Below are 24,640 nucleotides of genomic sequence, written 5' to 3' on the forward strand. Positions count from 1 at the left end.
CATTCACTGGGGAAGAGCCCAGAACAGGGCACCAGCCTCAGTTTCATCCCTACCATCTGCAGAACCTTGAAAAAAACACTTAACCAGTGAGACCCACATTTGCCCTCCGTAACCTGCACTAGTGCACACCTGCAGAGGCGTGGGATTGCAAGGACCTTTGAGCCCTGGCCAGTAGGGCACATGGAAGTTCTTCCCACCTAGACAGAGGGGGCATGAGGCTCCAACCCCCTTCAGCCTCCTCATTCTCCATTCAGGTACTAAAGTCAGAGCCAATGGCAGTGAGAAACTGAAAGTAGGGATAGGAAGGTCCCACACCTTTCCCTGCTGGTGGGGTATGATGACACCAAGACGGCAGTGTCCCAGGCCTGGTTCTGTTCTTCCCCATGAGTGTTCCCAGAAAAGGCCTTCAGTGTCCAGAGCGGCTCAGCTTTGCAGGCTGCTAAGAAAGTAGTGAAGTAAAGTAGTCTGAGTAGCACATCCCTCTCCTGCCTGAGGCCAGGGCTCTTGTTGTGGTGTCAAAGCTGGGGTACCAGGAGATCCAACATATCAGAATTGCTTAGGCTTCTCCAACCGCTGTCTCCTCCCTTATTCCTTGTGTATCAGCCGTCCTGGTTTGCCACCCAAAGTCCCTCATCCCCAAGCACACAAGTCAGGTTGGTCACCCTCCCCACCACTCACACTGGTGAAAGTTACCACCAAGGTGACCCACTGAGCCTGCTGCGGGAGTGTGGCAGCCTTCAGCTACATGCGGTGGGGAAGAGATGCTAAAGGGTCTGCTGGAAACGGGAGGCAGCAGCTCTGCCCGCCAGGAGGAGGTGCCTCATCCCTCTTAATCAAGTCTTCTTTGTTTTCAGGTCGGACAGCGTAAGCAGATCCTGGGATGACATTTGCGATTTAGTAGAAAAACTGTTGAAGAGGTTTACAAAGTAAGGCTGGTGTTTTCCTCTGACAGGCAGAGTACACAGCTCTTTACAATCGGTGGGCATGGGAGTCCCTTGGATCAGGAGCAGAGAGCCCAGGGCAGTGTTCTGAAGCAGAAAGAATTACCAATCACTGGTTTTATCAGGTGTCGACATCCTTCTTGGCTCCTGCCTGGGAATCAGGTTACAACGTGGGGGGCACAGTCTGTCCTTGAGGACCTCATAGATGAGGAAACGGGCAAATCGGTAACGCATAGCTAAATACTGGGCTAAAGGGTGCCAAGGACCAAAAGAAAAGAACAAAGGAGTTACTTGCAACTTTAAGGAAAAAGCAAGTATTCTTAGGGAAAAAAAAAAGAAACGCAAGCATAGCTTCCTAGAGACTGTGGAATTTTGAACTAAATCTTGAAGGATGAGGAAGGACAGGGTAACAGGAACCATCAAGGAGACTTCTTGTGCAGTGAGTGGGTCAAGTCCATGGGGCTCATAATGCCAGGCCCTGGGGCTTATGATTTCCTGCTCTGAGCAATAGGGAGCTATAGATGATTCTAGGGCAGGGGTCTGACATGATCAAGGTTGTGCTCCAGGAGAAAAGTCTGATAATTATGGATTAAATGAGGTGGAACATGAATGAACCAGGAGAATTGGGGAAACTACTGCAGCAATTTCACAAAAGATGAGAGTCCAGAGACCAGAAGACAGTGGGGGAAAGAGGGAAGGATGTATGTGAATGGCTGCTGAGAGGTAGAACAATTTCCCTGAGATAAGAGGCGGGCAGGGAAGAGAGGAGAGGAGGGAAGTGTGGGAAGGTCCAGAGCATTTGACATTAGAAGAGAGGCCAGTGGAGAGGCCCTCATGCAGGAGTTTATAAGTGTCTGCCTTCTTGTGCGTGCAGGGAGCATGTGCATATGCCTCTGTGTGTGTGTGAGAGAGAGAGGGACTTTGGGGATGTTGGGAGTGTAGGGATGGAACATGAAGCCGTCTCAGCACTCACTTCCAGCAAGATCACACATCTTATAGGCCTCCGAATCCTTCACAAAAGGAGTGAAACTTCCAGGATTTGAGAAATGCGCAACAAAGCAAAAGAGCTGGGGTGCAAGGAGGGAAATTGACATGCACCCCTCCCTGGCTGCTCATTGATGTTCATTCTGACTAGTGTGCATGGCTGCTTACGAGCTCATCCTTCCTCCCCAGCCCTAAACTGCGCATTTCCCTCATCACCTACTCATCATACGGCAGCATTGTCCTGAAGCTCACCTCAAACAGGTAAGTCCCAGGCCTGGTGGGCAGGGCAACAGAGAGACACAGGGAGCTGACAGTTCCCACTGGGAGCAGGCTGGGCCATCCTGGGCTCCCCTCAGCGTCCACTCTGACCCCCAGCCCCGGCTCCATGGCTCCCACTGACCCCTGGCTGCGCTGGCCCTGGCAGACCCCGTGCTGCTAGACCATCTCCGCCCCCTCTAAGCCCTGCCCTCCACCTGTCCTGTGTCCTCTCAGCGCTCTTCCCTTTCCTGAGAACTGGCTCACTGCAAGGACGCCTGGGATCTGGTGGAGCAGATGTGTGGGCCCTTTGTGAACACTGGCCTGTGTTGGGCACCTGCTCTGTGTGTCACTCTCTGCTCTGGGCCAGTGGGGGAAGAGGGGAGGCACAGTCAGAACCAGGAGGCGGGGGTGGGCAGTGCTGAAGTGCTGGAGCTTCAGTGGAGGGGAGCTTGGTCCCTTGGTGGGTCTGAGACAAGGGAGCCCATGAGTGTGGGCTGGGGTGCAGGAGGGAAGCATCACACGCCAGCATCCTAGGCGGGCCGCTGGGAGGGCCCAGCGAGGTGCCCAAAGCCCTGGAGGTGGGAAGCTACGGAGCTCCCGAGTAGCCGGGAGGTTCCGACGCTCATGATGCAAATGACTGGAACCCGGTTCAGTGGGTGAAATACCAAAGAGAGGTTGAGGACATTTAGAATTGAGTGGGTCCAGGATTTGTGGCACAGAGCCGTGTTCGGGAACTTGGAGAGAAGCCAGAGCAGCAGGTGAGCAGCTGCAGCAAGGCTGCGGGGGAGGGAGTGCTGGTGCCGGTGCGTGGACACAGCACTCCGCATGCCTGGCTCCCTGGGGAAGCAGGGGCTGTGCTTCCTGTTCAGTGAGCTAGGGGAAGGCGTGGTTTTGTGCATGTTCAAGTTTAGAAGAGAGAGACCAGAGTGGGTTTGAAGTGGGAGAAAGGAAGTCCATGGGGAAGGAAACTGGCAGGTGGCAGACAGAGGCGGGGGCCTCTGGGGGAAGAGCTGCCCGTGGGGGAGAGGAGGACCACTGCCCCCTCCAAGGCAGTGGGCTCAAGACCGAGACCGAGAGAGGTTTGGTGAGGCTCATGGAGGGCATCCCTGGTCCTCTCTGGAGAGTGTGGGAGAGGAAGTCTTCCATGACAGAGGGTTCAGGAGAGGGAGTGGGGCTCAGGGGAGAGGAAGAGATATGAAATCCTCTATGTGTGTGTGTTGGGATGGTGGGGGGGCGGGTTACGTACCTACGAGGACAGCTCAAAATCAACCATGGCCCTGATGCTTCCAGCTCGGGAGGAGCCCACAGAATCTTGCTGAGAGCAAGGCTCAGCCCGGGATTGGGCATTCCCAAAACTCCCTAGGAGTTTAGGAGGGTGTGGCAGAGGGCTGGGGTGGGTCCTGGTGTATAGGGTAAGTCCAGCAGTGGCCGATGGGATCTGATACGAGGTGTGACTCTGGTGGGTCTGCAGAGCGTGTGGGGCCAGGACTGGGACGAGGGATGGTGCTTTCTGAGCCCTGCCACTAGGGGGAGCAGGCTGAGGATGGCGCGGTCCACGCAGGGCTTGCTCTGGGTGCTGGAGAAGCCAGACGGCACAGGGCTAGGAAGCCCCAGGGGTGATGGCGGGGGTGGGTGAGAACTGGGAAGAGGTGGAAGGGGCTCTTATGGTATGAGAGGGGTATTTTAAGAGCAGGAGGGATTAGCGAGGGTGCTGGGAGCCTGGTGTCCCTGTATGAGAAGAGCTGGGAGGGCAGCACTAGGGAGAGCCACTCAGGTGAGAACGTTGCCTGGTGACTTGAGTCCTGGGCAGGAGGCTGGGGAGGGCTGAGAGTTTCAGGATATTGCAAGGTGCAAACGACAAAACTGAAATCTTCCAAAAAGCACCAAGACCTGTATTTATGCTAGACTAGGCAAGGCCGGCTTTGGCCTGCCCTGGCCATTGGTCCCAGGTCTCCTTTCCTCCTGAACTGGGTTGAGTAGGTCTGGGGCTCTCATATCTCACCACACATGAGCATCTCTTCTGCCCACAGTGAGAAATCAGCCTTCAGGGACCACATTCTCCTTAGACTTGCTGTGACAGCTCAGCCCATCACACTGCACTAGCCTGAACCTAAGCCCCAGCCCTGGTGTGTCCCAGTCCCATCCCCTGCATCTGCTTTAACAGAGGCCGACAGCCCATCCCCATGGCAGCCTGGGGTCCCTGCTCTTCCTCCCACATGGACGGGCCTCAGGCCTCTTTTCCAGCTTATGGTCTCTTTCTTCAGGAGCACATGAAGCCCAGGAGCTCTAGACTCTAACGGAGCATCCTGACTGCTTCCTTTAGTGCCGATCCAGAGGGGGAAGTGGCTTGGAGGGACCAAGTCCACCTCAGGAGTCTGTGGCAGGGGAGGAGGGGACAGGGCAGGGGTATCAGCAGAGCGACCTTTCCAAACTCAGCCTTGCCTGTTGGAAGGTGATGCGCCCTCACCAGGGACCCCTTAGGTGCCAGCAGTACCGCCAGTCACATTGGCGGTGCTGGATTCACAGGTGCACAGCCATGGGTGCTCCCGCCTCACCACGGACGGTCAAGGCAGGGCCCTTGCTGAGTCCGCCGAGGTCTGCAAGCCTGAGACAGGATGAGCACATTGAAAGCCAGGCCCTATCCATGGGACCAGCAAAGCAGCATCCCCCACACTCACTGAATGGGGCACAGAGAAGGGTTAGGGTTAGTTCTGTCAGTGTCAAAGACACAGGCAGAAGGGTCACGACAGGGTGGCTAGTGTCCTCTCTGGTCCAGGCAGGTCTGCACAGGGCAGAATGGCACCAGGACAGCTGGAGCTGTTTTATAGCAATCAACCCTCCTTGCTCCTCAACCCTCTTTTCTGATTTGTTTTCAGAAATGAGATAAAACATGGTCTTAAAAGACTTCGGGATGTAGTGCCCTCAGGACCCAGAAACATGCAGGCAGGATTGAGAAAGGTATAGACTCTACGGCTAAGGGAATTTACTCTGCTTTGTCAAGTTCTTAAAGAATTATTGGGTCATCTCACTGCCCTCCCCCAACATTCCTTCATTTTGTTGCAGGCAAATGAGCAGATTTCGAGAGTTTTCTACAATAGTAAGTTGCCTGCTGATGTCACTGTGCTCAGGTGGGACAGAGCCAGGCCTGGGCCTCAGCGAGGGCTGGTGCAGACCCCCCCGGCCAATTCCTAGCACTGACCCTTGGAGCGAGTCCCTTGTCCTCTCAGTGCTTCAGGTGCCTCGTCTGCACAGTGAGGATGAAAACCACCGCCAGGGATGCTTCCGAGAGCCACATGGCATCATGCATTACACTCCTGGTTCTTACTAGATATCAAATGCTTGACCTACGGTTGGGCTGCATGAAAAAGAAACGAGAACTTCCAGGGATGGCGAGCAGACGGGGTTCAGTTTAGGGAACAGAGACCTTGGTGTCCCCCTGGCTGCCCACACTTTGTCCACCACAGCTCTGGCTCTGCCTCCTTTCCCTTGAGCCTCTTCCCTCCGGTTGACTCTCGTCCTGTGACTGTGCCTCCGCCAGTGGAAATGGCTGTACTTGGCCCAGACCACCTGCATCGAGACTGTAGGGTTGCAGCCCTTGTCAGGAAGGATGCATGGGCTGCTGGGGAAAGGCGGGGAGCTGGGCGGGGGCTGCTGCCCAAGCACCTTGACAGTCATTCTGGCTGCTCCTCCCTGCGCTCACCTGAGAGGCTTGTCCCCGTCCAGTGAAGTAGCTGCAGTTGCCTTTCAGGGCAAAGGCCGTGCCACCTGCCCATAGTGAAGGTCCACTAGGAAGGGCTCTGATCCGGTCTCAGGCTCCTTGTCTGTCAAGTGGGTCCTGGGCTGAGGCCCCTTCTCCCTCCAGGCGCTCTGGGTGGTGGGTACTCGGGTCAGGGTGGCCTCTCCCCAGGAGGAGGAGGTGTGGGAGCAGCTGCGGGCCTGACAGCCTGAGGCAGGTCACTCCAGGTGCCTTGCTGACCAGGCCACTCCCTGCTGCTTCTGCAGACAAGAAAGCTACCAGCCTAGTCTATGCTCTGACCGCTGGACCACTGCTGCCATCGACATTACGGAATGCTAAGAATGAAGTGAGTCTAGTCCATCATTAACAGCTTTGTGCCTCATGTATTTGTGTATTTTATACTAAATATCTTTCTTCTGTTAGGTCAGCAGGCTTCGGAATATGAAGACCAAGGTTTACTGCCTGGGTGTAAAAGACTATCAGAGAGACCAGGTAATTCAGAACAGGTAACCAGGTGCCACTCTTGAGCCCAGTTGGAGAACGCTTTCAAAGGCAGCTGTCCCAGGGTTCCCCAGAGGATGGTCCTCTACCCGTCCCAAGTGTCTGGACAACAGGTAGCCACTGCAGATGAACAGCCAGTATTGTATGAAGCTACACACCATCGATGTGGACAGAGGAGCTTTCTACTTGCCAAGGGTGGGCTGCTGGCCGATGCCAGGGTGTGGCCATTGGAGTCCAACACGGAAAGAGGCAAGAGCCTGTCTTCTCGGATGGGATCTGCTGTGTCCTCAACCCCTGGCTGTGTGCCAACCATCTCCTCTTCCTTGTAGCTGATTCAGATTGTAGAAGGAAAGACCCACATGTATGATGTGCCCAAATCCAGTGATGAGGAAGGCTTTATTGTATCGGTGAGTGTGGGCTAAATGTGAGAAGGGGGAGGGGGGCTTCTCACCATGGTCACGCCTGTCTCGCCCTGACCCTGCCACCCATCTGTCTGTTCCAGCTCGTGGGAAATTCCTGTAAGGAAGTTATGGGTGAGAAAACATTCTATGCCTGTGTAAGAGGTACGTGCTGGAATCACTGTTCTAGACTGAATGGCGTTTGTGCATGTGTGGAGTGAATGTGCCAGAGTGTGTCCATTTGAGGGTGGTGTGTGTGTGTGTTTGGTGTGTGAAGTTGTGTGTGTGTGTGTGTGTGTGTGTGCGTGTGTGGATATGTTATCGTGCGTTAAGTATGTAAGTGTGTGTTTGTATGAGGCATGTCTGCCACAGACTGTGGTGTGGATATTGTGTGTAATTACATTTTCTTCCAGTTTTATTGAGATATACTTGACATACAGCTCTGTGTAAATTGAAGGTATACCACAAAATGACTTGACATACATATGTTAGGAAATAATTACCCCAGGAAGTTGAGTATAATCGCGTTTTTAAAACTCAAAACCAGGGCTTCCCTGGTGGCGCAGTGGTTGAGAGTCCGCCTGCCGATGCTGGGGACACGGGTTCGTGTCCCGGTCTGGGAAGATCCCACATGCCGCGGAGCGGCTGGGCCCGTGAGCCATGGCCGCTGAGCCTGCGCATCCGGAGCCTGTGCTCCGCAACGGGAGAGGCCACAGCAGTGAGAGGCCCGCATACCACAAAAAAACAAAACAAAACAAAAAAACCCCTCAAAACCAAAAGCTTTATTTAGACATAAGAAAAATAAAGCACAGAGTGCCTCATCCTGTTAAGAAAAAAAAGAAATAAGAAAGGATGCTTCTAAACCCTGAACAGAGCACTAGCAAATGAAATCCAACAATATATGAAAAGAACAACACCTCAACACTAATTAAGGATCACCTCAGAAATGCAAGTCTGATTCAGTATTTAAAATATCAGTGTAGGGACTTCCCTGGTGGGCCGGTGGGTAAGACTCTGCACTCCCAACACAAGGGCCTGGGTTTGATCCCTGGTCGGGGAACTAGATCACACATGCATGCCACAACTAAGGAGTCCGCGTGCCACAGAGACGATCCCGCGTGCTGCAACTAAGACCCGGTGCAGCCAAAATAAGTAAATAAATAAATAAATATTTAAAATAAATAATTAAAATTAAAAAATAAAATATCAGTGTAATTTAGCACATTAGCAAAATGGAGAAGGAAAACATGATTATTTCAACAGATGAAAGAAAGAACGGGACAAAGTTCAAGTTCAGCATCATAAGAGGAACACAGCCTGACAAAGGCATCTGCACAAATTCTCACAGCCAATGCTACACCCAGTGGTTCAACGGGGTCGGCCTCTCCCTGAGATCTGGAACGTGACAAGGATGCCCTCTCTCCCCCCGGAAGGGTCCCTGCATCAGTGTGGGGAGGATCCTGTGCAGTTGCTTTTCTGACAGAAGCCCTCTCTCTCAGTGAGCTCTGTGTGTGCTGGCTCATGAGTCCACATCACTGGGATTTGTGGAGCTGAGGTGGGTGGATAAGCACACGCTCCCACTGGTAACAGCACACAGCTGGATGCAGCTGGACGCAGACCCAGGAAGCTGGGCCTGGCCGCGGTGCGAACTGCAAGGTTACAGTGCAATAGGCCATGGGGTCACACAGAGCAGTGTTTATATCCGAGCTCTGCTGCCCATGGGCACGAAACCGGTGCAAAATGCTGAGTACCTGTGAGCTCCACTTTTGTCGCCAAGGAGTAGAAACAGCAACACCCACTATCAGGTCTGCAGTGAGACGTAGATGCAGTGGAGCTCACAGGGACTGGCACAGGATCTAGAAGCCGGTGGCCCTCACCAACAGGAGCTGCCACTAACACTCCCATCACTGACCCCTGGTGCTGCCCCCACCCCGAGCTGAGCCCAGGATGAAAGCGTGTCCAGCTGAGCCCGCTGTGGGTGGCAGCTGTGTGACTCCTCCTGAATCCCACACTGTGACCTGCAGTGCCGAGTGGGGACATGGGTCACTGCTTCTCTGGTGTCACGTCTGAGCCGTGCAGCACCCTGACAGCTTCAATTCTCTGATTGTGTCCCTGGGACATACACAGGCCTGTCAAACCACAGGGGAGGATGCCCATTGTCATTCACGCCCTGTGGTGGCCCAGCTGAGGTGACAGGTGCCCACCGCACACCCTCTGCAGGCGTGGCCCAGCACTGCTGCTCTGACCTTTACAGCTGCTGTCATCTTGTCAAAAGCTGCCACACAGCATGACTGTCACTTGGAGGGAAAGCTCAAGGCAGGAACCTGGGCCCCAAATAAAGTAGAAGAAGCTGTTCATCAGGCTGTCGTTCTGAATAAGTCAGTGGGCCGGGTGTGGGGAAGCCGGGAGTCGGGAGCGTGAGGCACGTGGCCTCTTCAGCCTCTCGGCCTCCCTCCAGGACTAGGCAGAGGCCTCTGCTGGCCTCCCTGCCTCCAGACCTGTGCTCCAGCCCATTCTCTGCACAGGACCCGAGGGACAGAGAAGACCACTTCCCTACCCCAGCCTGACCATGGAGGCTGAGGCCCCTGAGCCAGACAACCAGACCCTCCAAGGTCCAACCTCTGCTCTAAGCCCATCCGCTGCAGAGGCTGGGGGCTGGGGGGACTGGGCTCCCTGCAAAACCTTCCTTAGCTTTACAGGGTCCAGCCCACGCAGCCTCACTCTCAGAGCGCCTCAAGCCCGAAGTCTTTCCTGGTCAGCTTGCCCCCTGGCTTCCCACAGCCTTTGCTCTGTTCCTGTCATTAGTCACTTGTCACCAGTAGGACCCATGACTTCTGCCTCACTGTGTCCATGGTTTTATTTTTAAATTTTTATCATTCACCTCATATTTTTTCTTCCTACATTTTATTATGGAAATTTTCAAAACTACAGCAAAGTGGAAACAATTGTACAATGGACACCCCTCTCTCCACTACCTGGATTTACAATTTATATCTGACAACATTTCTCTTATCATTTATCACGGGGCTACCTCACCTCCAAACCCTTCATTGTGCATATCTTTACCTGGTAACAATTTTTGTTAAGATTTCTCTTTTTGAAATGCAGCAAACAAGTGTTTCATTTGATGACTTCTGACAAATGCACACACCTGTGTAATCCCCAGCCCTATGAAGACTCAGACACTACATTTGCCCCCAGAAAGTCCCCTCAGCTCCCTTCCCAGGCAATCCCTGCCCCACCCCCTGGAGGCAGCTACTCCCTGATTTCTTCCTCCACAAGCTAGTTTGCTGCTTTAGAACCTCTCCTCAGGGACTCACAGGGGATGAGCGCAGGGCCTGGCCTGGGGCACTCGGCACTGTGGTTTGGGGATTCATCCCTCCTGTGTGTTGCTGGGTTGGCCCGGGGCTTGGACCCCAGAGGCAGGCTGGAGGCGGCATCTGGTCACTCCTTTTCCTGTATGTGACTGGGCCAGAGTTGAGTGTCTGCAGGAAGCCCAGCAGGTGGGGCCCAGCAGTGTGGCCATAGGAGGACACAGTGCAGAGCAGGGCTTCCCTCTGAGGTCCAGCATCCAGCTCTGCGTCATGGCCAGAGACCTTCTAGGGGGATGGGGGGTGGAGGGGGTGGGGGTGGGCAGGCTGTGCGGGGCAGGAGGACCTGCGGGATGAAGGCAGGACACACTGCGCAGATGGGGACACTCCTGTAACCAGCCTGGGTCCAGGCTGTCCCCCACCGTGATAAGGTCCCCCCTTGTCCCATCCTACTCTCTCCAGAGATAACAACCACAAGGAGTTCAGCTTTTATATGTAAAGACCTACCTAAGTATACTTTACAAGGATATTTTTACATTAATGGGATCATGCAGTACATAGTACTTTCCAGCCGTCTACATAGTATCCCATTGCATGGATGGAACAATTTATTTCATGGGCCTCCCTTGATCAATAGTCAGATTGTTCCTAATAAGTTGATACTAGAAGTCATACTGTAGGACCATCCTGATGCTTACTCCTCTTGGGTCAGAATATCCCGGGGATCAAGACCAGAAGTAGAATTGCTGCCTTAAAGGGACACCCTGGTCACAGTTGGCCAGTGTCCAGTTTCTCTCAAAGTGACTGTCCCAAGCAACATCAGGTGCTCGCAGACCCGCCCTCCCCAGGGCAGGTCGTGTCCACCTGTGTACCTGTGTCAGTCTCAGGCAGATCGGATGCCTTCTTCATGCTCATTTCCATCTGGGTTTCTCAGGGAGATGCCTGCCTTCCCAGTAACTCTTTCTAGAGGCCCTGGATGACCTGGTGTATAACTTTTCTTCCAGAGAGAAAGGTCTCTGTTCCAGAAAGGATCAGTATCCCACGGGCTGTTGGTCCTTCTGTCTCTGATGGGCAGCAGCACTGTATATGGGAAATACAGCCCTGCAAGCTGATTTTAGTCCTTCCTGCAACTTCATTTTTTTTTTTTTTTTTTTTTTGCGGTACGCGGGCCTCTCACTGTTGTGGCCTCTCCCGTTGCGGAGCACAGGCTCCGGACGCACAGGCTCAGCGGCCATGGCTCACGGGCCCAGCCGCTCCGCGGCATGCGGGATCCTCCCGGACCGGGGCACGAACCCGTGTCCCCTGCATCGGCAGGCGGACTCTCAACCACTGCGCCACCAGGGAAGCCCCCTGCAACTTCATTTTCATCCTGTAACTGTTGGAGGAATTGGGTATGTGGTGTTGGGAAACAGAAGAGGCTGCTACCTGGACAAAGAAAATTCTTTTATTTTGAAGTCTCTTCTGCTCAAAAATCTGAAACCATCACCCTGCCTTCTACTTTGGAGACTTGCCGGAGTTCAGAAGCCCCCCTTAGGGAGCGGCAGTGCCTGGGGCACAGGGGGCTCTGCTGCAGAGGTGAAGCAGCACCCGAGCGGGGCTGAGGGCAGCAGGAGACACAAGGAGGAAGGAGGGTGTCCAGGCAGAGGGCAGCGTGCGCTGCTCCTGAGGATGCGGCACGGGCTGTGCGCTGGGCTATCAGACGGCCCTGCCCTCAGCTGCCGCCCTCCCTCCTGTCAGCTACGTGGAAGAGGAGGCTGCGTCCAATCTTCACCGTAAGGCTGGGACTGGCCACGTCCCTAATCGGGGCTTTCTGGTTCCAGCTCACAGCCCAGTGAGCTGAAAAACCACGTATCAGGGTATCAGGACATGTCCCCGGAGAGCAGGGTGATAGATGTTTGGAATTAAGACAGGAGTGGAGGAGGTGTACGTGGGTGCTGGATTGGGTTCTCAAGATCAGATCCTGGCCCTGAACCTGCCAGGGGTTGCGGGGTACCTCCTGCCCTATCTTAGCTCCAGTTTCCCTCTCTGTAAAACTGGAATAGTAGATCATGCCTAGCTCATGGGTTCGGGAGATTTAAGGGAGGAAGTGTAAAGATTGACTGGTGCACAGTAGATGACTGCTTGTCGAGGATGTCATTTTGGATGAACACGGGGTACATGACTTGGCCTGGCACAGACTTGCCCATTTCTGGTTCCTCTTGGCTTTTTGTTTGTGGCAGGAAGGGTATACTGGCTCTTTTTGCCTCATCTAGAGCCTGACCTCTCCATATTCAGGCAGCTGAGGTTTCCCTTCTCTGACTGTATCTACTTACAATATGGTTTATTAGTTCAGAGTTATGCTTCTTTGCAAAAAAGAATTCTAAAGTGTAAATTGTAACTCCTAAAATGTAAATTGCAAAAATAATCCTAAAGTGAGACTAAGGGGCAGCAGCCCTGCTCAGGGTGGACCAAGTTGTGCTGACAAAGGTGCGCATGCAGGACACAGTCCCAACTGCTTTTTCCGGGACAAATACGGATTCCCGTGTCATGGTGAGCAGGGCCTTTATGAAGTGTGAGCAGTGAGGGTGCAGCCTGGCAGATTTGGGTTCAGAAGCAGCATTGTGCTGTTGGCCACTGGTCATGGCATGGGGTGTGTCACTCAGGGAAATCAAGGCTGCCCTGAGTGGGCCACACGTCTGATTTCTTAGCACGAGGTAATCAGCTCACCTTCCTTGCTCTTTTTCCAAACCTCAGTGCTCTCCCCATTCTCCCATGTACTTAGGCTCTTCCAAGGGCAGGGTCACTGCCATCAGGTGCCCTTGGAGGCCAGGCAAATACCACGAGTAAGAGGCGTGGGCCAGGCCAAGCCAAGGACGGTTGGCTGCAGTGAGCGGGGTCCTGGAGGGAGGTTGGTTGCTGGGCCATTATGGAGCTGTCCGATCCGAGAAGGGCAGTGGCCTCTAGCCCAGTCAGTGGTCGCCCTGCAGAAATACAAGTCCACTGATGCCGATGTTCCCACTTTTCCAAAGAAGCTAGTAATCTGGATTATTATCCAGATTACTAACAGACTATTACTTTTTTTGAAAATTTTAAAAATTATTTTTTATATTGAGGTATAGTGATTTACAGTATTATATTAGTTTCAGGTGTATAACATATGGATTCAAAAATTTTATGGCTCATACTCCATTTAAATTTATTATAAAATATTGGCTATATTCCCTGTGAGGTACAATATATCTTGTAGATCATTCATTTTACACATAGTAGTTTGTACTTCTTAATCCCCTGCCCCTATCTGGTCACTCTCCCCTTCCCTTTCCCCATTGGTAACCACTAGTTTGTTCTCTTTATCTGTGAGTCTGTTTCTGTTTTGTTATATTCATTTTTGTTTTAATTTTTTTAGATTCCACATATAAGTGATAACACACAGTATTTATCTTTCCCTGTCTGACGTATTTCACTAAGCATAGTACCTTCCAACTCCATCCATGTTGTTACAAATGGCAAGATTTCATTTTTTATGGTTGAGTAATATTCCATACTGTGTAATATTCCACACATATATACATATATCGCATCTTCTTTATCCATTCATCTGTCAATGGACATTTGGGTTGCTTCCATGTCTTAGCTATTGTAAATAGTGCTGCTATGAACATTGGGTTGCATGTATCTTTTTTTTTAATATCTATTTATTTATTTGGCTGGATCGGGTCTTAGTTGCAGCGTGTGGGCTTCTCTCTAGTTGTGGGACGTGGGCTCTAGAGTGCACAGGCTCAGTAGTTGTGGCACACAGGCTCTCGAGTTGTGGCACGCAGGCTCTAGAGCACGTGGGCTTAGTTGCCCCATGGCATGTAGGATCTTAGTTCCCCGACCAAGGATCAAACCTGCGTCCCCTGCATTGGAAGGCGGATTCTTAGCCACTGGACCACCAGGGAAGTCCCGCATGTATCTTTTTGAATTAGAGTTTTCTCTGGATATATGCCCGGGAGTGGGATTGCTGGATCATATGATAACTCTATTTTTAGTTTTTTAAGGAACTTCCATGGTGGTCATACCAACCTACATTCCCACCAACAGTGTGCAAGGGTTCCCTTTTCTCCACATTCTGGCCAACATTTGTTATTTGTGGTCTTTTTGATTATAGCCATTCTGACAGGTAAGAAGTGATATCTCATTGGGGTTTTGATTTGCATTTTTCTGATGATTAGTAATGTTGACCACCTTTTCATGTACCTGTTGTCCATCAGTATGTCTTCTTGGGATAAAAAATGTTTATATAGGTCTTCCGCCCATTCTGTAATCAGGTTCTACATTTTTTTGATATTGAGGTGTACTCCCTGTTTATATATTTTGGATATTAACCCCTTATCTGCCATATCACTTACAAATATTTTCTCCCATTCATTACGTTGTCTTTTCATTTTGTTGATGACTTCTTTTGCTGTGCAAAAGCTTTTAAGTTTAATAAGATCCCATTTTGTTTATTTTTGGTTTTGTTTCCCTTTCTTTAGGAGACAAATCAAAAAAATATGGCTACAATTTATGACAAAGAGTGTTCTGCCTCCTTTCCTTTCTAGGAGTATTATGGCTTCCAGACATATATTTAGTTCTTTAATCCAAAATGAGTGTATTTTTGTACATGGTGTGAGAAAATGTTCTAATTTCATCTTTTACATGTAGCTCTCCAGTTTTGCCTGCATCAGTTATTGAAGAGATTGTCTTTTCCCCATTGTATATTCTTGCCTTTTGTGTCATAGTTCAATTGATCATATGTACATGGGTTTACTTTGGGGCTGTCTGTATCTGTGTGTCTGTTTCTGTATAGTACCATACTGTTTTGGGTACTGTAGCTTTGACTATAGTCTGAAAATAAGAAGCATAATACCTCCAGCTCTGTACTCTCCCAAGAAATTTTTGGCTATTTTGTGTCGAGAAAGTACGCAGACTTTTAAACATGGGGTCCAATTGTTTGAAGACACTTGAAAAGTTAACAAAATATGTCATCCAGCCAGCTTCAGCCCACAGGCTGAGAATCTATTTTCTGCAAGCAGAGAAATTGCAAACTTTGCCTTGATCTGATGGGACCTGCAGGAAGACCTGAAGCAGGAGGAATCAGACTGCCAGGTCCAAGGCTGTGCTGGCATTTTTGAGGAATATTTTTCGAGTTAATTGACTTTGGGCAAATCAAGCATCTGGGATTGGAATTAGCAGCCTGGGCCAGGAGGCAGAGGTGGAGGCTAATGACCTTGGACTTGCAACAGGATGACTTGCATGTTATCCTGGACAGCTCCCCAGAGGGCAGGCCCAATAACTGCCCTCTCTGGATACCCCAGTATTTGCTTCAGGGGCCAGAAATCCCCAGCAGCCTGGAGAGAGGCTATGGCCCCAAAACTGTATCTCAGCAAATCAATGTCTCCCACCCTGACAGAAGGAGGTGCTTGCTGAATCCCTGGGGGGTTGTGTGAGGCACATGAAGGGGCAGGAAGAGGGAGGAGAAAAGCACTCATTGCAGACTTCAGAACCACAGCTAAGACAGGTTTTCAACTTCCATAGAGGATTCTCCTGTGCAGGGTCCTTGCCTCCTTCTTGCCTCACCCAGGTCCTGGCCTTGCTCCTGGGGTCTCCAGCCTGCCATAGGCAGAGAGAAACACAGGGAGGAGGAGCAGACTACCAAGTGTCAGAAAGCCCCACAGACACCCAGGCTTGTGTGCTCAGCTCAGACAAGAGTCAGGACTGTCTTCAGCTTGTGTTATCGTGGTTCCTCTGTCATTTATGTAATGGAGGGCCTGGTGGAGAGCACTGCCTGTGCCTCTCAGGGAAGACCTTGGGTTGGAAACCCATGGCTGGGTTCACCTCTGTGGAGGGGACGACATTGGGTGCCTTTAATGATCTTAATGGGTCAGAGGCGGTGGTGAGAGGCCCCGATTGCTCAAAGCCCAGCCCCGCTGCCTCAGAGTGGACCATCAGTGACAACAGGTGAGCCCAGGGAGAAAACAGATGTTGGTTCTGACACAACTGCTTCCTCAGAGGAGTCCCCTGGGAATTCAGTTATGGGGTAGCCTGCAATAATTGTGAGATCAGAGGGAAGTCAGCACTCAGCCACTCCTAACACAAACCTTTGGATGTTGCCCTTACAGAATCCTACCAACTTGGGTTTTATGCACATGGCCTAAATCCAGACAGAATGAAAGACTACACTTGCAGATATAAGTTGGACAAAACCGAAGTCTTCAGTAAGTACCCACCTTGGTGCCTCCAAGTAACACACTTCCCACATTGCTCCGCATTCCTTAGAGCCAACCAAGACTTCAAAGCCCTTGCTGGCCACTCACTGTGGACACTGTGAGGATAGAGGCAGCATGGACAATGCAAGGAGGGACCTGGCTGGGAAGCCTGGCCACTGCTCCCTTCATCTCAGGCCAGGAAGTGATCAATCCCCAGCACATCAAGAGCTTCTTGGGTCAGGGCGTACACCTTTCAAGGCTGGGTTGGGGGTGCTGGGTCTATCCTCACTGCTACACTCCCCCCACACTTTCCTCGGCCCTCACTTCCCTTGAGAGACAAGGACTTGAATCTCACGAGTCTGCTGGTGGGAAGTGGAGGCGGCCCCAGGGCCCTGAGTCTGGGCCAGGTGCACTGAGCTCTCCCAGGACCGTGTGGTCACCTGGGATTGAGAGAGGACGCCAACTGCCAGGCCTGGGCCCCGGAATCCTTGCTCTGGCCCACATTACATGTGTGATCTTGACCTAATGAGTGTTCTGCTCCCAGCCTCTATTATCTGTACTGTGAAATGGGGCCAGTATGGTAGGTGCACTAACTAAGCCCTATCACATATGTAAAGCTACTGTTTGGAAATACTCAGGCACCAGGTGTCCCTCCAGGAAGGGTGAGAGGCTGAGGAAGCACACAGTTGGGGCAGCAGATGTGCCCTCAGCACTGAGGTGGGCCTGATCTCCCCCACAGAGCGCCTGGGGACAGTGGGACTTTCTCTTCTTCCTCAACTCTCTCAGGTAGCCCCATGATACATTGATTTAATATGATGATATTAATTTCAATGACTTCTCATTCCAGGGCCATCTGGTAAACCCAGAGTGAGCCCTCGCCCCATCACACTTCTGGGCCATCTCTCCTTCTTCCACGGGTGCATAGAATGCGCAGGGCTCTGCCATTGCCACACTCTCTCACCACATAGTGTGTAGATGGCCTCAGGGAGCTAGATATCTCTTGGTTTATACTTCAGAAGTGATTAGGACTGAGTAACACATTTATATGGAGAGCTAATGTTTATTACATCTGGTAGTGTACTGTGTCTTACATGCACTACCCCAGTTAATTCTCAAAAGACCTAGTGTTATTGCTTTGTATGCAGCTGATGCAGCAAGAGCTAGAAAGTAGACACAGGTGACCTGATTGCATAATATAGGACTTTGACCTTGCTGATGACAGTCCTTGAAAAAGACTGGGAACAGCCTATCCTCCAAGAAGTGTATTCAGATACCTCCTCTGGGTTCAGTGGCTGTACTGTTTTCTCACCCTTGCTGTCACCTGTGTTTCTCTCTGAGGTGGACCAGCATTAGGGTTTCACATGTCCTGCACTCCTCTGCTGACCACCGTGCTGCACGTGGTCAGAGGCTGACCAGAAGTGGAGGATCAGGACTGTTTATTGCCATGAGCCCCGATGCACTGATGAGGATTGATGTGGTTGTCTCTAACTGTATTTTCCTCTGATTAAAACATCTGGGAAAACATTTTCGTATATATAGAAAAGCGTAACAAGGAGTAATTTTAAAACCAATATTTCTGTATGTTTTATATTACCTATTTTAGTGCATAATGATGTCATATATTAAGAAATCTTTAAAATACAGCAACGGAAATATTTGGTTTAATCAGTTAATGTTGGTTTCAAAGCTCCTGTGCAGCCAACCATGCCTTCCTTGGCCCTCAGTACACGAGGTGCCGGCATCACCTCACTCTCCCTGCTCTGTGAACACTGTGGAGATTACACCACATTTCCTTGTGATTTTTTTCACACTAATCCCAATCACCCTACCCCTCAGGCACAAATCCTTCCCCTGAAATAAAGTTGGTGATTACTTTAAATATCAGCACCAATGAGGGGAGCACAGTTCAGAAGTTCTTAGCTAATCTGACAACTCAGTTATGGCCGAAAGCTGGTCACGTGGAAGGGGACCATCTGTGCGGAACAGGCCTGACCTGTGGCCACTGTCGGGGTGTGAGAAGATTTAGGGCTCAGGAGAGAGAAGGTTCCACAGCTACTAGTTACAGACTGTCCTAGCCTCCAGAATGCCACCTCCCAGCTCCCATAAAGTTACAGAACAAGCACGAACACAGAAGCCCTGTTCCCCTCAGGCTTCCCTGTGTCCATAAATGTCACCACCACCCACCCAGGCGCTCTGCTCACTAACCAGCACATCGCCCCTGACTCCTCTTTGCTCTCATCCCACATCCAGTCCACCTGCAGGCCCTGCTACCTCTGTGTCCAAACTTACCCGAACCTGGCCAGCCACGCGACAGGCTCACTGAACTTAGAATAAAGCCCAAACCCCTTCTCAGGGCCCACGAGGCCCCGCCCCCTCTCCTCACTCACCTCTTTCCCACAACAAGCTCAGCTAGTTATGCCCTCAGGCCTCAGAACAGGTGCCTGCAGCCCGGACCCTCTTCCCCAGACCTTTCCCTGCCTTTCCCCTCATCTGGTTTCACTCCGGCGCTTATTTTGTTCATTGCTTGTTACTTTATTGTCTGTCTCCCTCTCCAGTCCCACAAATGTCAGGTCCTTGAGAGCAGGGCCTCTGCCTGCCTTGTTCCCACTAGACGCCAGAGCCGTGACAGTGTCTGGTGCACAGTAGGTGTCAGAAGAAGGCAGAGAAGAGAAGCTGCTTCTGCCAAAGTGGTAGCTCTGCTTCCAAGGGCAGGCAGAAGGGGAGGGGCGGATGGGTGGACAAGTCCACTGACATTCTTCTCATGTGATTGTCTTTCAGCTAAACCACCTGACTCAGTGACTGGAGAAAAAATAATTTGCCCAGGACATATTTTTCTTAAGGCTGGACAGTAAGTATTACGCTTGGGGGCCATTTGAGCCAAGAATATCAGAAGCCACCTCTGCTGGGGCAGCACATGTCTGTCTCTGGGAGGGCTCAGGGCATCCTCCGCACCTGCCCTGGTTGACAATCCCCCGAGGTGCTCAGGGGTCCGCGGTGGCCCAGGCTCCGCTGAGGAGGGCAGGATGTGGGAGATGGTGTGCCCCAGGGCTGGTACCTTTGCTCCAGGCAGCTTTCCCGAGTGAAGCCAACATACCGTGTACATACAGAGGAGTCGGGATGGTGCCACCATACAGCCATCCCTGGTCACTTCGCTCCTGGTCTTGAGGGCATCTGACCCCACGCAGGGCTCCTCACTGCCTGGTCAGCCCTCATTGCAGAGGTCAATCTCATGGTGCCTGGGGATGGGCTCCCCTTACTCCTGCTGCCTGCATTTGAGGAGCCCCAAATGCCTAAAGTGCAAAGCCATTACCGTGAGGAGAGCTAGGGCTACAGATTGAGCCAAGTGCAGGAACTGTGTCTATCCTGTCTCTTGGGTCACCATCTGCCCTTTCTGTGCTTTAGGATGGTCGTTGTTGATTACTCTCTGGACCTGGGCAATACCTGGAGTGAGAGAAGATTGAATATCACCAGCAAGGACTGTGTGAGTGAATGTTGGGCTGCAGCATCCCTTCGGGCTAGCCAGAGACCCTGCTTGGGAGGGAGAGACAACCAGGGATGCAAGAGAGGGGAATAACATCACCAGGGAAAGGCCAGCAAGTAAAGAAGTAGCCTTTGCAGGTACGCACCTCTGGTAGCATTTCACAGCCAGCTCGGTGCCCTTAGTCCTTTACTGTGGAGCTGTCCCCCTACTCTGGTTTGTGAAATGCTGGGAAAAGAGGGCCCCTGGGAGCAGCACTTTGTTCGCAGCTTCCTCTCCCTGAGCTGAGCCCCGCCCTTCCCACCGGCCCTGCCAGCTTCCCAGCAACAGAGGGGAGAGTCCCCCTGCACAGGTTAGAGCCAGTCCCGCCACTGGACGGCCCCCGTCCACAGGCACATTGAGAACTCGGGAGCCGCCCGTGGCTCTGGGCCCAGCACAGGGTCACCCTCAGTCCCACTCGGCCTCTCCTTTCAGCCTCCCTGTTTCCTGGGCACAGGTTCTCTCTGCCCTCTTCCCCCCCTGCTTCTCTCAAGCAGAGGCTTGATGTAGGGAAGGGCTGGGCAGCGCGGGTCCACAGATGCAGCACACATGCCCTTATTATGCACAACAACAGGAGAACAGAGCCCGTTCCTTAATCCCCCACGTGGACCTGACCTGTGCGTGGGCTTTCTACAGCCGCTCTCTAACGCTCTCAAGTGCCCGCTCACTTCCTCACTCCACATGTGCAGACGGAGGCTCCGAGAGAGGTAGTAGCTTGGCCCGAGGTTGCAGAGCGGGGAAGTAGGGGAGGGAGGCTACGGGGAGGTGAGCAGGGTGTCCTGCCTCTGCTCTTGCACCCACACCTCTCTGGGGCCACAAAGCCCCTCCCTCACCCATCTGTGTGTCGTAGCATTTTGTGGTCCTTACAAAATCCCTGTGCTCTCAGCCAAGGCAGGCAGTGAGGGCTGGGCTGTCACTCCTTGGAGGACTGGGCTTCCTTGACAGGGCCCCGGGGAGGGTCTCGGAACAGGGCCAGTGCTGGGGTCTGTGGCCCAGGGCTCTACAGTGGCTCTCTGGGTACCAGCCATGATCTCCTCTCCCCACTGTGATCCCTCTGGATGAGGCAACCTGAGGAGAAGGGGAACTGTGAGGTCTGGTGTGGGAAGTGGATATTGGGTTCACAGGAAGAGATCACCCAGGCCAACCCCAGGACATTGGCATGTGTGCCCTGTACAGCAGGAGACTGTGGAGCCCCCAGCTGTCCCAACTACAACCAGAGTGACCACAGTGCCTACCACTGTCAGGACAAGGAGGACGACAACAAGGAGGATGACAACGAAGACCACAGTGCCTACCACTGTCAGGACCAGGAGGACGACAACGATGACAACGAAGACCACAGTGCCTACAACTGTCAGTACCAGGAGGACGACAACGATGACAACGAAGACCACAGTGCCTACCACTGTCAGTACCAGGACGACAACGATGACAACAAAGACCACAGTGCCTACCACTGTCAGTACCAGGAGGACGACAACGAAGACCACAGTGCCTACCACTGTCAGTACCAGGAGGACGACAACAATGACAACGAAGACCACAGTGCCTACCACTGTCAGTACCAGGAGGACGACAACAAGGACAACGAAGACCACAGTGCCTACCACTGTCAGTACCAGGAGGACGACAACGATGACAACAAAGACCACAGTGCCTACCACTGTCAGTACCAGGAGGACGACAACGATGACAACGAAGACCACAGTGCCTACCACTGTCAGTACCAGGAGGACGACAACAAGGACGACGACAACAACGATGACAACGAAGACCACAGTGCCTACCACTGTCACCATGACAACAACTACCGTGACAACTGTTGCCACAACAACCACAGTGACTACAGTTGTCACAACAACCACAGTGACTACAGTTGTCACAACAACCACAGTGACTACAGTTGTCACAACCACCACAGTGCCCATGGTTGTCACCCAGAGCACAGTTCCCAACAATCCTCTCTTGTACCCTACACTCATCCCGTCCCTGGTCGTGATACCGTTGCTGCTTGTCTGCATCTGCTGCTGCAAGAGGGTGAGTGACCCTTGCCCGCACAGCCTGCATCCAGCCCTCACCGACCCCTGAGGGACCAGCCCCATGCCTGCCCCATGATTCTGCCTGTGGCCAGGTTCCATCAGCTCTGGGGTCCTCACACTAGCAAACAAGGCACAGACTCTGTCCTCCCATCCCGGGCATAGACACACCCTTGGCTTCTAGGGGGCCACCTGCTTCATGCTTTCACCTTCACAGGGAGTTGGACTGTCATCCCAGAGGGCTGGGAGGCAGGGAGGGCTGCAGGGGGAGGGAGGGAAGGGGAGAGGAGGAGGGGTGTGGGGAGTGTTCTCTTGTCTTCATATGATGTCAGGGCTGCGGCTGAAAACTCTACCAGGGACCAGGGGCCTTAGTCTGCCTGTCTCCCCCTTGACCCTCCACGGAGGTACCGATTCCCCTCTGATGACTGAGGGGCCTGAGGCTCAGGGAGGCACCTAGGTTGACACCCCAAAGCCCATGTATGATCCCTTACTGCTGCCGAGCAGGGTCCTCTCCTGTCTGCATAGCTGAGCCAGAGCCTTCCATGCCCCTTCCAGCCTGTGTTTTTGTCTCTTTCACGTTCTAGATCGTCAAGGAGCCACCACCAGCCCAGAAACCAGAAAAAGTAAGTGGTGTGTTTCGTTGTGATGTTGTCAGCATACTTGATGCACACACAACCTGCAGAGAGAGGCCCTCTGACGTGTATGGGGAGATGCCCTCCCCCACCCCTCCAGCTCCCACCTACCTGGGCAGAGAGAGGTGGCAGAAAGAAGAGGGTGACAGAGGGCAGGGAGGGACCCCAGAGAGGACCTGAGACTCACAAAATGTCACCCGGACAACACGGTTCCCCACCTCCGAAGACAGCCTGAACCAGGGCCTTTATCACTGAATCAGCAACATGGGGTAGCCTATTTCAGGAACAGCTATGATCCCTCCTGATATAAATGGGCTTTTCCTCAATTCCCAAAAGACTCTCTGTAGACTGATCCTTCCCAGGACTGGCGCAAGCATTTGGAGAAGGATCCTCAGGTTTCAGGGACCTGGTACCCCTCCCCGGGCTCTGATGTATGCTGGGCTCCATTTCCTTGGTCTTCATCCCTGGCTCATGTCAGGATGAGGGTCTTGGCAGGGTTGGCCTTTAGGGACCGGGGACTGGGGAGGGTGGAGGGAGTCCTAACCTGACTTTGAGCTGTTGGGGACTAGGGCAGGTGAGCACAGGGACCAAGGGTCAGGTAAGGAGGCTGGCGCTGACCCGGGGTAGGGGCCCAACCCAGGGCCCATAACAAGTAGTTAGAGCAGGGGTGCCGTGTCGAGGCAGGGGGACCTGGGCCTGAGATCTGGTGGGAAACAGGGTCACTGCCTGGGCTGACGTCTACACTGGCTGCAGTGTGGCCTGGGGAGGCTGGATCTGCCAGAGTCGGGTGAATACAGCCCTGTCACCTGCTAATGCCCACACCCCTGCCAGCCTCCGTCACATGGCACAGCCTCACGCCCAGCTTCTCCTGCAAGGGTGGCTGCCAGGAACCAAGGGGACAGGATAGAGTTTGTTGATGTTTGGAGAAGAGCCATCTTTGTAAACCAAAAGGAGTTGGTGTGTTTTTCACATGGAGGCCACTCTCCTACGTGCCGGGCGCTGCTCATTTGTCCTTGATTCTCCAGCAAACATTTGCTGACTCGCCAGTACTTGACAGGTGCTGGGGCAACAGATGTCATGGGTCTGCACCCAGGAGCTGCCAGACAAGAAAGACTGCAATTTTTTTCTCTTTCTAGAAGCCATGCCCTGTACAGACCAGGGTGATTGTCTCCTGCTGTGGGTGCCAAGAAGACAGGATGAAACAGATGGAGGTGACAAGCACCCTTAGGAAGGGAGGGATGAGCCCCTCAAGGCTGGAGGTTTGGAGGAGGGGGAGCCAGTTCAATGCACACAGACTTGGGCCTAAAACACCTGGCTTGGATGGAGATGAGCTTTATGGGCTCTGGTCTCCCACCTCTCGGTGACAGAGAACAACCAGAGACCCTCCCGACCCTATGGCCCAGGGGAGGACAAAGAGCTGAAGGCTCAGGTGCCCCTTGCCTCCAGGCAGTCCCAGCACCAGGGACCTTGCCTTGGGATGGGCCCAGGATTCTGGACGTTGGGGGCTGACTCACAGCCGGCCAATTCCTGATTCTCACAGAGGTTGTCATCAGCTCTGGCAATCTCCTGGGTTTCAATGGCCAGTGGCTGCATGAGTGAAAACATGTAATGACAAACAGACACACACCAGTCAGGGGGAAAAAAAATGAAAAAGAAAAGAAACTTCTGAGCCAAGATCTTACCAGCATTAAACTACCCGGGAGTGCCTACGGCTCCTGTCTGCTCAGTGAGGGAGGGAGAGAGCTCACTGCATTGTCCTTGAGGCCCCTGAGATGGGGTGACAAGGGCTATATGGAGGAGGGGGAGTCACTTCCCTCCCCCAGGTGACTGAGACCCCAGCTGGCAGGGGGCTGAGAGATGACAGGGACGAAGAGGGTCCCAGGTGGCCGGGCTGAGGAAGGAAGACCCCACCATCTCTGGGTTCAACTTTGCCCTCCTCCCCCTGGTCCTGCCTCTGTCGCTGTGGGATCCATTGGTCCTCCTGGGAGCTTCAAATGGCAGCCGGAGGGCGGGCCCCGCATCTCCCCTGAGAGTCAGTGTGAGGGCACGGAGAAGACAGAGCTCACCTTCCAGAGAGGGAGGAAGCACCTGCCAGGGGCTCGTTCCTGCCTCAGGCC

General features: G+C 52.8%; 2 protein-coding genes across 2 annotated transcripts; both read left to right on the plus strand.

The window, feature by feature from the left end:
- Nucleotides 1–906: 906 nt before the first annotated feature.
- On the plus strand, nt 907–7,198 carry LOC141276653 (anthrax toxin receptor 1-like). Its single transcript, XM_073793363.1, has 8 exons — nt 907–926; nt 2,115–2,186; nt 5,060–5,141; nt 5,247–5,280; nt 6,186–6,265; nt 6,343–6,411; nt 6,750–6,827; nt 6,923–7,198. Exons 3-8 carry the CDS (start codon nt 5,121–5,123, stop codon nt 7,037–7,039), a joined length of 399 nt encoding a protein of 132 aa, XP_073649464.1. The 5' UTR covers nt 907–926; nt 2,115–2,186; nt 5,060–5,120; the 3' UTR covers nt 7,040–7,198.
- Nucleotides 7,199–20,913: 13,715 nt separating this feature from the next.
- LOC141276711 (uncharacterized) lies at nt 20,914–23,866 on the plus strand. Its single transcript, XM_073793685.1, has 3 exons — nt 20,914–21,892; nt 22,476–22,514; nt 23,660–23,866. The coding sequence occupies exons 1-3, from the start codon at nt 20,914–20,916 to the stop codon at nt 23,749–23,751; spliced, it is 1,110 nt and encodes a 369-aa protein (XP_073649786.1). The 3' UTR covers nt 23,752–23,866.
- The last annotated feature ends 774 nt before the right edge of the window (nt 23,867–24,640 follow it).

The sequence above is a fragment of the Tursiops truncatus genome, chromosome 16, assembly GCF_011762595.2.
Source record: "Tursiops truncatus isolate mTurTru1 chromosome 16, mTurTru1.mat.Y, whole genome shotgun sequence".
Classification (NCBI taxonomy): domain Eukaryota; kingdom Metazoa; phylum Chordata; class Mammalia; order Artiodactyla; family Delphinidae; genus Tursiops; species Tursiops truncatus.